The sequence below is a fragment of the Semicossyphus pulcher genome, unplaced genomic scaffold, assembly GCF_022749685.1.
Source record: "Semicossyphus pulcher isolate SPU_LCO1_2020_fin unplaced genomic scaffold, fSemPul1.0.p SCAF_18, whole genome shotgun sequence".
Taxonomy (NCBI): domain Eukaryota; kingdom Metazoa; phylum Chordata; class Actinopteri; order Labriformes; family Labridae; genus Semicossyphus; species Semicossyphus pulcher.
Window position 1 is genome coordinate 2,378,331 of NW_027211691.1, and position 12,148 is coordinate 2,390,478.

The 12,148-nt window shown below is 43.0% G+C and overlaps 1 protein-coding gene across 1 annotated transcript; it reads right to left on the bottom strand.

Annotated features, from left to right (window-relative positions):
- Positions 1 to 1,775: 1,775 nt before the first annotated feature.
- Positions 1,776 to 9,894, bottom strand: klf6a (Kruppel like factor 6a). Its single transcript, XM_069667253.1, has 4 exons — positions 9,546 to 9,894; positions 6,515 to 7,091; positions 5,603 to 5,726; positions 1,776 to 4,670 (listed from the first exon to the last, which is right to left on the bottom strand). Exons 1-4 carry the CDS (start codon positions 9,645 to 9,647, stop codon positions 4,619 to 4,621), a joined length of 855 nt encoding a protein of 284 aa, XP_069523354.1. The 5' UTR covers positions 9,648 to 9,894; the 3' UTR covers positions 1,776 to 4,618.
- Between the last annotated feature and the right edge of the window lie 2,254 nt (positions 9,895 to 12,148).

A 12,148-nucleotide genomic window follows, 5' to 3' on the forward strand; every position in this document is an offset into this window, starting at 1 on the left:
CCAGACTCCATCGACAAAAACGGCAATTTTACCTTGCAGGAGTTGCTTGTCTCTTACTAAAGCCATTCGTTAGTTTTAGTTTGTTTTATTGAGTGTAACACAAATACTGTGTTTGAACTAAACTAACCATTAAAATCAGTCCCATAATTACATTAACAAATGTAGCAATCGAGGCAGCGTTAGGCAATCAACTCTTGTGTCCTTCAATGTAAAATTACTGTTTTTGTCAATGGAGTCTGGTGGCTTTTAAGAGAGCGATGTAACGTCTGTTTGTGCTTAAAAAAAATCATCTTCTCTGTAACAGAAAGGTCTATCTCTGTAGGGATCCTTTCTATAATGTTGTCAGACACTTATCTGAGTCAGTGGAAAAATACAGAATTGTTAAAGGATTTGGTTGCAGCCATTAAAGCCTGTTTCAGGGCTGCATGCCGAAAAAATCTACTGAAGCAACTTTTTGAACCTTTTCAGTCATTAGACCCCAAAATAGTTCTCAGTTTTATTGAAGTGAATTCCTCTTCGAGTGGAAAAAAATTTCAGATATGCACCCTGTTACTGACACCCCGACCTTAATCTAGTTTTGTCCAAATGACTGGAAGTTGGGACGCAGTTTAAATGCAGCCATTCATCCTCAACCAGCTGTTAATCTCCCACGGGCAAAAATAGCTTTCCCGATTATGAAACCTAATGCTGCATTTCCAGGAACAATAAACCTCTGGAGGAAGAACCCAGGTCTGAATTAAGTTCCTGGAACATTATTTTACTCCCCAAAAGAGTCCCTGATCTTTGCGGGGGTTGGCACTTTCCAAAGGTGCAGGAACTTTGAGGGTAGAGCTTGCAGCACTCAACATTTCTGATTGGTTGAACAAAGGAAGAGCTCATTTTAGCCACCAACTTTTAGTCAACTCTGTACAAGCAAGTTAAAGTAGAAAGCACAGAGGGAAGAAAGAGCAAGTCCTCTGTTGAGCATTTATACTAGGAACAAAAACCAGTGGGAATTGGAAACAGTGTAAACTAATAATAAGGTGAACTCTTGAAACGATGTCATTGTTGTCTTATTGTAGTGCCCAAAAATGATGGGTTAAACCAGCTCATGCTTTTTCATACAACTAAGCCTACTTTTCACGATCTAAAGACCGGGGTTCAAACGCTGAAAGTGATGGGCTCTAGGAACCTTTTTAGGTTTTAGGTTTTGCTCTAAAAGTAGTTCCTAGGACTACAAGTTTAAGGTCTTTTTGGTGGAAACGAAACTAAATGAGCCGAATCTTTATGGGTCCTAAGACTGCAGTGAAAACACTGAAAAGTATGGTGTTGAAAAATCCTTTAAGTTCTTGGTTATAATGCGACAAATGTTGTGGGTCTTTGGACAGCAGTGGACAAAAAAACAGCTATGGGCCAAGGACACTTTTTTTAGTTCTTTAAAAAGTAGTTCCTGGGACTAAAAGCTCCGAGTACCGAGGGTGGAAACGTGACTGAATTGGTCTAATCTTGGGGGGTCCCGAGACCATCGTGTTAACGCAGACATCAACTGCCTTAAGGTTACCTTTTAGTTCCTTGAAAAGTAGTTCCTGGGACCAAAGTCTTGGTACTTTCGGTTATAATGCAACTAATTTAACCTAATCCTGTGAGCTTCTGTACAGCAGTGGACACAGGAAGCTACGGTCCTAAGACACTTGCTTTAAAAAGTAGTTCCTGGGACTAAAAGGTTATTTTGGTGGAAACGAGTCTTAAAACTGAGCAACAAATGAGACAAAAGAATGAAAAGAAGCAAGCCAAAGTCAGATAAGAATTTCTTATTATTCCAATAAAAAATACATTCATACAGAAATATAACAATTTTGCAAAACAATTTCAAATAAAAATTTCATAAAGCATAAACATAACAATTTTACAAAAGTTGTTTTTTTTTCTTTTTATACAAAGATTCAGTTGAGAACAAAGAGCTGTGTGTGTGTGTGTTTGTGTGTGTCTGTGTGTGTGTGTGTGTGTGGTTGTGTGTGTGTGACAGAAGAGTTGGGATAGTGGTGGGATGAAAGAGATGATGGAAAGTGTAAAAGATGCGAGCAAACATGGAGCTGAATCAAGGCTCAATTACCACTTGAACAGTATCGGCTGCCGCTTTAACAGAATGGATGTTCCTTTGCTTTCGGCCACGGAGGGCCGCGCCAGCAACTCCCAAATCTATCGCAGCAAGCAGTTTCAAGTTTGTACTCATCCCGTCTCCTCCACCCGCTGATCTGAAATCCATAAGGTGTAGCATGCTGCGGTGCAACGTGCTGCAACATCGGACTCTTACAGCAAGGTGCGATGGGATCAGTTAATCCTGAAACAGTACTGAGTGCTTCCGCTCTCCCTCCACCTCCAATACAAATCCAGATTCACCTCAGAGGGAGATACTGCCACGGGATTTTTGACAAATTTCCACCTGCAGCGTCAATACTTGATCCGTCTCTCCTCCCCCTCGCTGTGGTTTTCATAACACTGTTGCAGCTCGGCTAAAACAACGCTCCCCAGACAGGTCAATAACCAACCTACACAGTCAGCAGTCTGTGACAGATTCCATGCCAACAAAGCCTTTAGCAATTCATTACGGAGAGGCAGTACAAGGCGAGGCCTGTCCGACTGCAGCCTGTTAATTACAATAAATCTTTAGCTTTTTCTTCAGTCCCACTTGCAGGGACGGAGGGGGACAGGAGGAGAGGATGGTGACGAAGGGATACAGGGGGAAAGGAGCTTTCTGAACTACACTTAAAGCCAATTTTGTTTAACCTGGTTTGGCTGTTTTACACCTCAGAGTAGGGCTGAAACTAACGACTACTTTCAACAATGTTTGGTCAATTAAATGTCAAAAAAACTGCAGAAATCAGTTTCCCAGAACCAAAAATGAGGGCTTAAATTGTTCAATCAGTCCAAAATCCAAAAGACTCTTCTTTAACCATCATGAATGACAAATAGAAGCAGCGAATCTTCTCATTTCAGAAGCTAGAAACAGGATTTGTTTACATTTTTGCTAGAAAAAGGCTGAAACAAGTAAACGATCATCAAACTCGTTGGGTATCACCTCTCTTTTAATTGATTAATCAGCTAATTCATGCAGCTCAACCTCAGAGCTGCGTGCGATGGACTTGAGTACATACTACACAGTAGTTAACATCTTTAATAAATGAATTTAAGTGCTCTAAACAAACAGCATTTGTCTTCTTTACAAGTTCTGACTTCAACTAAACTGCTGCTCTGATTCAAAAACAACAAAAGGAAGCGACTGAGAAAATAAAAAGGTGCTTTTGGGAACATTTCCATTTGAACAACACAATTAACGGTGGGAATAGATGCTGATATCTGTCATTAAACACAAACAGGTGTGTGTTAGTCTGTAATTGAGCCTTGATCGAGCTTGTCAAATCACCCATACAACAAATGTGACTTTCCGAGGAGCAAAAAACCACGGCTGCCGCCGGGCTGAGTCACTTGCATAAGGCACCATTAAGGTCAACAGTGCATTATTAGATAGAAAAAGAAAAAAGGTACAAAAAGCAACTCCTGAAGGCGAATGATGAGTGACAGAATGAAGAAGCAGTGAGATCTCCAGCCAGATGAGCGTGAAGGTGTCAAACTAAAGAGAGTAAAATCATCAAGGCTTTATGTACAATATTGTAACATTTAACCGTTCGCACGTTAGCTGCACTTTTATTGAAACTATTTGCAGTCCTGATTACAGTGGAAACATGAAATGAACAAACCCTAGAACCATGCAACATCTGTCTATGATACTGAAGTTATAGTTGTGTTATACCTCTAAGCACACAGCTTATACAATTGGACTACAAATGAGCTTTGTAGCTTGTAAAAAAATAATAAACCAGGCTACATAACACATTGCACATTTAGTAGCTGCACCAAAAACACCAAAAAAGCTCCTCTCATACAGTGACCGGGGGGAGGGGGGAGTTTGGGTCCGAGGGTCAAGAACCCAAGGCCTCAAAGCTTCGGAGACCCCCCAGCCCCAGTCCGGGTGCCACACAGACAGGCAGGAACCTTTATCCTGCCGCCAGGGGGACACAAATGGAACGTGTCCCCCAGAAACCCACTCAGTCCACAGCACATTGGAACCAGCCCCGCTCCATCCATCAATCCATCCAACAATCCATGTCTCCTCCCAAATATCTTCTTCCCTCGGGGGCCGGTGAGCCAACCTCAGACATTCACAGTGCACTCATGCTTACCTCAGACAGTTTTGTAAAGTACCAGTGTATCTGCTGTCCGGGAGATGTCCCCAAAACATCATGCACCATACATACAAATCATTCACTCTCTTTTTTTTTGTCTTTTTTATTTGTATGTGTCCTTCTCAAATCAAAATCCTCTTCTTCTTCCCCATCCATGATTTTGTCCTCTCGATGCAACAGACAACCTTCAGAGCGCCTTTCTCCAAAGAGAGGTCCCGGAGGCACTGGGTTCAGTATGGTGCAAAACGGCATGCTTTGGCTGGAACACACTCCCGCCACTCTGCTCTGGGACAGTTCAACCAAGAGACTGGTCGGGAGACGGCGTTTAGTTTTTTTTTTTGTTCTTTTTAAAAACTCTCGCTGCGTTGCTTGGTTGGCGCTCGCCCCCTCCTGCTCTAGATGTGCCTCTTCATGTGAAGGGCCAGATGGTCGGACCTGGAGAAACATCTGGGGAGAGACGGAGGAGGAGGAGGTCAATAACAAGGAAAACATGGAGTATCATGGAAGAAGGAACAAATGAAAGTTTTGTCACATTTATTTTAAAAATCAATGATTCATGGTTTTTAATTTTATGGTAAGTAACAAAAATAACGAATAAATTCCTCCTAGAAGACGCTGATTAACTCCAAATGATCTCCTTCCAATTCATGTTCAGTAAAGCTGACCGATGCTGCATTTTACAGGCCGATATTTACACCAATATTTGTGAGTTTACAGAATACAAAGCACGCTATTGATTCTCAAAACCACTGTACACATGTTACACGCTTAGTATAACCTGACCTATATATTGTTTACTCTAAATATTATGGGCCAATATAGGCCAATCAGGGACATATTGATATCGGCGATATGCACCGATATGAAACCCATTTTCTGCAGAACATAATGTAGAAGCAGTGTCATCATGTAGCTTGTCCTGCAGCGTGCATGCTGACTCTGCACTGTCTGCAGCAGAGCATCATATGAGAGTGGGTTTATAATAATGCAGAATATTCTTCTAAAAATATATTTTGTACAAGACAGCAGCTGTCTGCGTACGTTGGAAAAGTTTATTCTGAGTAAAATCCACCAATTTTTATTCCAGCTCATAAATATCGGCCTCTGTATCGGTCAGATGGCTCAAAAGATGCCAACAAACAGCTCTAATCAAAGCCAATTGGTGGACAGACTGTGTGAGGCAGACCTCACATACTGCATTTACTTGGTACTTGTCTGCAACATCAGAAGATTTATCCGCCTCGCTGTTATCTTAAACTGCCAGTATATGATGCTTTCGATATGTAAAGACATTATCTGAGTGATGCACGTAAAGCAGGTCATGTGTGTGTGCTGTAGCTGCGTGTGAAAGGGAAACACAGCGCGTATGAAAAGCTTACCTGTCACAGTGACTGCATTTAAATGGCTTTGCCCCGGTGTGCTTCCTGAAGTGTCTGGTCAGCTCGTCGCTTCGTGCAAAACGCCACTCGCAGCCCTCCCATGAACACCTGTACGGTTTCTCACCTGCAGGGCAAAGAGAGGGGGGGAGGGGTGATTAATGGAGCTCACATTGGGACAGAAGGAATGCAGAGTGTGATTGGTCGGCTCTGCGCCTGTTGTTATTTAAATACGATCAGATCAATCACCCCCGGGCCAGAAGACATGACATATGTGCTGACGAGATGTATGTGATCTAGATTCCTCTGAACCTGCTGGACTACTAACGCTGCTTTTAAGCAACCTGAAACATGCTAAGAATTCTCTGTGCGGCTGAAAATGTGCAGAATAAAACATGAAGAAACCACACGAGCAATTTCACGCTGCTAATCAGAACCAAGAAATGACCATTCAGAGCCCCTCCGACTCCATGCCCCCTGGCTCCCCGCCCATTCACCCCTTTCCCATGGTGAAACTCAATCTGTTTTGAAGTCCTTTTATCTCCCATGTGCAGCCCCTCCCCCCTTCTCTCCCCCCTCCTCTGTGTCTCTCTCTCGCTCGCTCGCTCACTCGCTCAGTCAGTCACATTCCAGATAGATTAGGTCACAGTTTAGGTATCCAGCCATGCGGAGCTAATACTCGCAGCGCTCCAGCTGAGGACATCATGCAATGTGGACCTTTAATTACATTACACAATGGCTGGACAATACCATTAAGGTGGAGGACCAAATTCAAAGCCCTTCCTTCCGCCTTTCTCTTAATAAAAGTGACATTTTTGCAGATGAATGAGCTGCTTGAGCTTAAAACAGCAGAGAAAACACTCATATTTAAAGCTTCCTGTTTACATACAACACACACGGTCAGGATTAGCTCACCTGTATGAGTGCGCTGGTGTGCTTTTAGGTGCGAGCTCTTCGTGTAAACCTTGCGACACCCGTTGAACTGACACCTGTGAACTCGCCTCCTGCCGTCAGGTGAACCGTCCCCACAGATGAGTCCCGTCTTTTCCGTACTTTTTGCCACCCCGGCGCTCCTGATTTTGACCGGCAAGTGCAGCTCTGCGTGCGCGGCGACCCAGCGGTTCGTCACACCGCTGGGCTCCGAGTTGGCCTCCGGAGAGGATGGCGGAGTGCTAATGACGGAGGGGCTAAAAGGTCCAGAGCCAACCAGGACGGAGCCCAGAGGGTTGGAGGTAAAGCTGTGTGTGGGCGAGAGCTCCTCAGAACTGTCTGAAGCTTCGCTGCTGGCGTCAGAATTCACACTGTTGGTGTCCAAGATTTGGCTGTCCTGATTGTCCTCCTCGTGGGCGCGGGGCAGCGTGGGGTCAGACTTGGCCTTGTCCCCGCACGCCAAGATCAGCTTGCTCCAGAGGTCCTCCTGGCCGTCGAACTTGAGGTCGGACGTGGAGACGTAAGGCTCGCTCTGCAGGTAGCGCTCCAACTCCAGGCATGTCTGTGCGAAGAGGAAAACACGGTAAGAATAAATGAATTCCAACAGTAGCACCCCTGAAGAGAGGAAGCTCGTTCACAGCAGCAAAGAGCTTCAGCGAGGGGAATCCTTCTAAATCATGCATGTGCACAAAACGCCCTGTGTGCTGTAATATTTGTTAAATGCTTACAGCAGGAAACTCGAGCGTCTCCTGCTTTGTTCTGCGTATCAGGCTTTTCATTTCAACCATCAGGTTAAAAACATCGATTGAAAGAAAAGTAATAAATTCAGTCATTTTACAAGCAAATGTCCAATATTTCCTCGTTCCAGCTTCTCAGATTGACGGTAAATTAAACATCTCTTGGTTTTTTGGACAGAAAAAGCAATTTAAGTCAATCACCTTCGGCTCTGGGAAGTTGTAACAGCAGTTTTTCTTTATGTTTTCTATGCTTTACGACTAAAACGATGACTGATGGGAATAATCTGGTGGTGTGATAATGAAAGTAAGAGTTGGCTGCATGCCTTTGAACCTATTTTCAAAAACGGTCAGCATGTCATGACCCTAAACTCCCCGATTATTTGTCTAAACTCAACCTCCCTCCACTCTCCAACCCTCATGTCAAACATGAGCTCATGCACCAGCCTCCTTCTCATCATGTGATACATTCAAGCTCCAGCTCTGCTGTACCTGAGCTCTGCAGCTCGGCTAAACGTGCATTGTCATTTCAGCTCTGAATGACTCACTGAACAAATTTAGAGTCCTTTTAAGGAAGCCGCTCAACTTCCACCCCCCTCCCTCCTCCCTCTCTGTTTCTCTTCCTCTCTCCAACGTGAGCCATTCAGCCGCTCTTCCTCATGCGTACCTCTGACATGCAATCACATCCTTCCTCATGAGTGTCTATCGTAAAAGATACACCGGCTCCGATTTACTTCGGGGGGCCGTTAAAGTTCAGGCAGCGCTCATTAGAAGGTGCTCGCAGACAGCAGGCTGGACGAGGAGGATGTAGATGAAGAGTAAACATTTCCCTGTAGGCTCCTGCAGCCTGAACACGATGTCTCCCAGCTGTGCCAGCCAGCATGTACAAGGGCTGCACAATACATAACACTTCCATGGTCACTGCGATATAAACATGTGCAATAAAGCCATCGCAAAGGGCTGCAGGGAATGCATGAATAAGGAAGAACGTACACTTACACATTACACAGCACCGAACTGTAACCTTACAGCTAATGTGCTAACTTCAATATTTGTTTATCTATCGCCTGACATATCGTCATCGCAAAACTGAACAATGTTATCGCACATGGCCTTAGAGCTGCAACGATCCATCGATTAAGCGATTGAATGAAGATGAATAGATGGACTTTGGGGGAATTTTTTCCAGCAAATATGTGAAACATTTGCTGAAACTAGCTTCTTGATGAAAGGATTTGCTGCTTTTCATCACTTAGTCAATGAACAGTCAGCACTTTAAAGAATTCAATTTGGGCATCAACTCTGTTCAGCATTTTTTTCACAACAGACCAAACGATAATCGATATATCATAAAAATAATCGATTATAAAATAATCTTGTTGCAGCCCTACATGTCATCTTTTTCTCACGTCGTGCAGGCCCAGAGTCTACTCAGGCCAGCAGGAATTGGACATGGCTGACATTTGATAGTGTCATGCTTTGGAGAACATTCAAATCCAAGCAGGATGCAAGAGGATGTTTTCATAGCAGAAATATGAGGTTAAAACTGTAACAGTCGACAGCTAAAACAGACCTATAAAAAGGTTAAAAACACATGTTTAAAAAGCTAAACCACTAAATGCGATTTTAGAGAATTCTGCTTTTAGAGAATTCTACTTCCTCCTGCCCTGGCTCGACACTTTTAGAAGTGGAACCGGCTCTAAAAGCTAAAAAAGTCTCTCTCATAATATTACAGCAGCAGCAGCACGCTGCTCCCTCTCTCTTCAGCCTAGTGTTGGGAATTGTGGCTCTTTGAAGGGAGCCGGATCTTTTGCCTTTCTTTCGAATGGCTCTCGGAAAGGTACAGAGCCATAAGATCCTAGGTGAGAGTTATTCGGCATAAAGGGGAGTTGATCTGAGGCCGGCAGTGAAATTTGGCCACAACTATAATAAGAACGGCTCTCACGTACGACTCGGTTCCCGTGGTTCACACCAAAGAGCCGCTCAAAAGAGTCGGATCGTTCACGAACGTCACAACACTACTTCATTCATGTTGGCGCAGCAGCAGCAGAGCCTCCACTCCAGCTGTCAGACTGACACACTGATCCACTTCAGCCTGCCAAAAACTTCATAACGACACCGACTGCTGAATGAACGGCCACCGTCTAACCACCGGGACAACCTGCGTGAGCAACCGTTAAGTTATGACGGGGATCGTAACTTCTAAACACGCGCGCAGTTCCGCTTTGCCTCACGAGCTCACACACTTTGACATAAAAATACTTGATAGTAGAAATATTCACCTGCTGCCAGTACTCCTCCAGTGACGGTAAGGCTGAGAAATAGCCAGTGTCGTGAACTATTTGAAGTTCTTGAAAGATGCTGCACATGGGTAGAACATCCATTTTTCCCGAGCGTGTTTAAAAAAAGATTTAGCTGCACTTTAATATCTTCTTAGGTATGAAAACACCCCGAAAGAAGAGGATGAGGATGAATGAGAGCGATCCCCTGCGATGCCACGAAGAAGAAGCAGCTCTTGAAGCAGCAGCAGTAGAAGAAGACGAGTCCGTCCGTCAGTGAGAGCGTGAGTGAGTGAGTCCCCCCCTTCTTCTCTCGCTCTGCGCTCAAGGTGTTTGCAAACACTGCACCGGACTGGATGGGGAACAACTGCGCTCTGCAAACTTCCCTATTCAAACCACCAAGCCCGCCCCCCCCTCAGCCCCCCTTCCTCGCGGCAGGATTACGCCTGCAGGGTACCAGCCAATCAGAATCGAGCAGCGTAAGGGTTGGCAAATGATATCACAGCCGGCCAATCGTGGCGCGCCTCTGACTTAATTTGGTTCCTCCTGCGTTCTAATTGGTCGGTTTGACTCCCAGTGGTTCGCCGCTGATTGGCTGGTTATTTTTAGGCGTGTATATAACCCGCTGATGTTCGGGCTTCTGTCTCTCTTCCTCTGTTTTCTGCTCGCGACATGTTTCGCCACAGACAGCGCATGTGAGCCGAAACAGTTTTATTCCTCTTCAGTGGAAAACAGCTCAGTGTGTGTGTGTAACTTTGAAACACTTACAACACAGCTCAGCCAGCCTTTAACTGTGTGTTGACATCAGTGAACACACGTCTTATGACACAGTGACTCACAGATGGCAGGATATCGTTGTGTTAACTGCACACATGTGAGGACGGTGTATGTGTGCGGAACTTTAGACATTTAAAACAGCTTTGCAAAATCTTTTGAAACTAACACATTAAGTAAACATTAAAATTGCATTTTTAAAGGCAAATTACAAACAAAAGTTCACTATAAACAAAGATATTAAATAAGAGTCGTGTGGGCAGACTGGGGACAGTTTCATCTCATTACTCTTAGTCTGTTTGGACTTGACCAACCAAATTTATAGATATTAAACTACAATCTGTCTGCTAATACCCCGTACCATTTAAAGATTACTTCATAAGACTAATGGCTCACAATATTAATTTGGATGGAAGTCAGATGTTCAAACTCCTTCCAGGATGGACACAGCATTTTAAAAACAATTTAACTTATTCACTTTTTCTTTTTGTCTCAATAAGCATATTATTATTTTTTTAATAGTGCACTGCTTCACAATAATATTATAATATTACTCAAATAACAGTTAACATGTTGTTAATGCGTAGAACATAGGCCTAACTAAAGTCCCTGTACAGATGTTGCAGATGCTGTTCACTCTCTATCTTTCTGTCTTAAACAAGAAGAAAACAATGATTTACTAACTTTTATTTAACATGCATTCATTCAATAAAACACCTTTTGGTCAGTTGCTTTATTGGATAATAATAGGATTTAGTAGGACCACAAGTTTTTCTCCATTTTGTTTACACATGAATCCTTTTTATTTTGCTATATTTAATGCTGAAACATTAGTCCTCACTTCTCCCCTCTTACTCACTTTACACTTCTGTTTTATCTCTGAAAAATATAAGATCAAAGTTGCACTCTGTCTGCAGCAGAGGTTCCACAAGTGCAGCGTGTCAGGAGTTAAAAAAAATCTATTTTTTTAACCTAATTTGCACTTAAAAGCACACACAGCCAAATTAATATTCCAGAGTAGTTCCCCACAGTTAGAGAATTTGTTTTACTCCAGTTTAGTTATTATAATACATGGAAGCAATCCTGTTCACTTTAACGCCCAATTATCATCCAAAACATTTCAGCCCAGAACAAACCCACACGTCAGACAGGTGATGTCTGCCTGTGAGACACACGTTGGTGTAGACAGAGCATGTGATTCATTATAAGGCTTTTTATGCTGGAAGACATCACACATTTCTGATTGTTCACACTGCATTTTTCTGCAGTCTTACAACATGTAGTTTTTCTTATTTATAATTGCGTATATTTTTCAACCATCCCCCATTTTTGTTATATTTTTAATTTCCTATTTTTAAAGTAAGCAGAGAGGGTTTTTTTCACTTTCTTTCTTCAGTTTTGTTGATGCTAGATATCGACGCTGGTCTATTTTTAGTCCAGTAAAGTCCCTTTATTTATATAGCCCATACAGAAACACGACCCAGGGTGCTTTACAGCTGAGGAGCATGGGTTACAATCTTCCTCAATACATCTACACATGATTACAAATACAATAAAAGGCATTAATATTAACACCTATAAAAAAATATACATACTATACAGCATAACATGAATACAGGCAAAAACAGGACTGAGGACTTTAGATTTTGCTCATTAAAGTTAGAACTCTTCTCCAGTAGTTTTGACTTAAGCAATATGCCAAATTGAGTCTGTGTTTTTAAAGGCTTGGAGGGGTGAGACTGTCCAGCCACTATTTCACAACACATAACTGTCAAAAATAAACATTATATTTTGTAACAGAATGTTTTATTTTTTCTGCCTTTCCTTCAGCG

Coding starts and splice junctions, on each gene's coding strand:
- klf6a (XM_069667253.1), bottom strand. CDS start 9,647: ATGGATGTTCTACCCATGTGCAGCATCTTTCAAGAACTTCAAATAGTT. Junction 7,092..9,545: donor TGGAGGAGTACTGGCAGCAG/GTGAATATTTCT, acceptor CTCTTCGCACAG/ACATGCCTGGAGTTGGAGCG. Junction 4,671..5,602: donor AAATGCAGTCACTGTGACAG/GTAAGCTTTTCA, acceptor GTCTCTCCCCAG/ATGTTTCTCCAGGTCCGACC.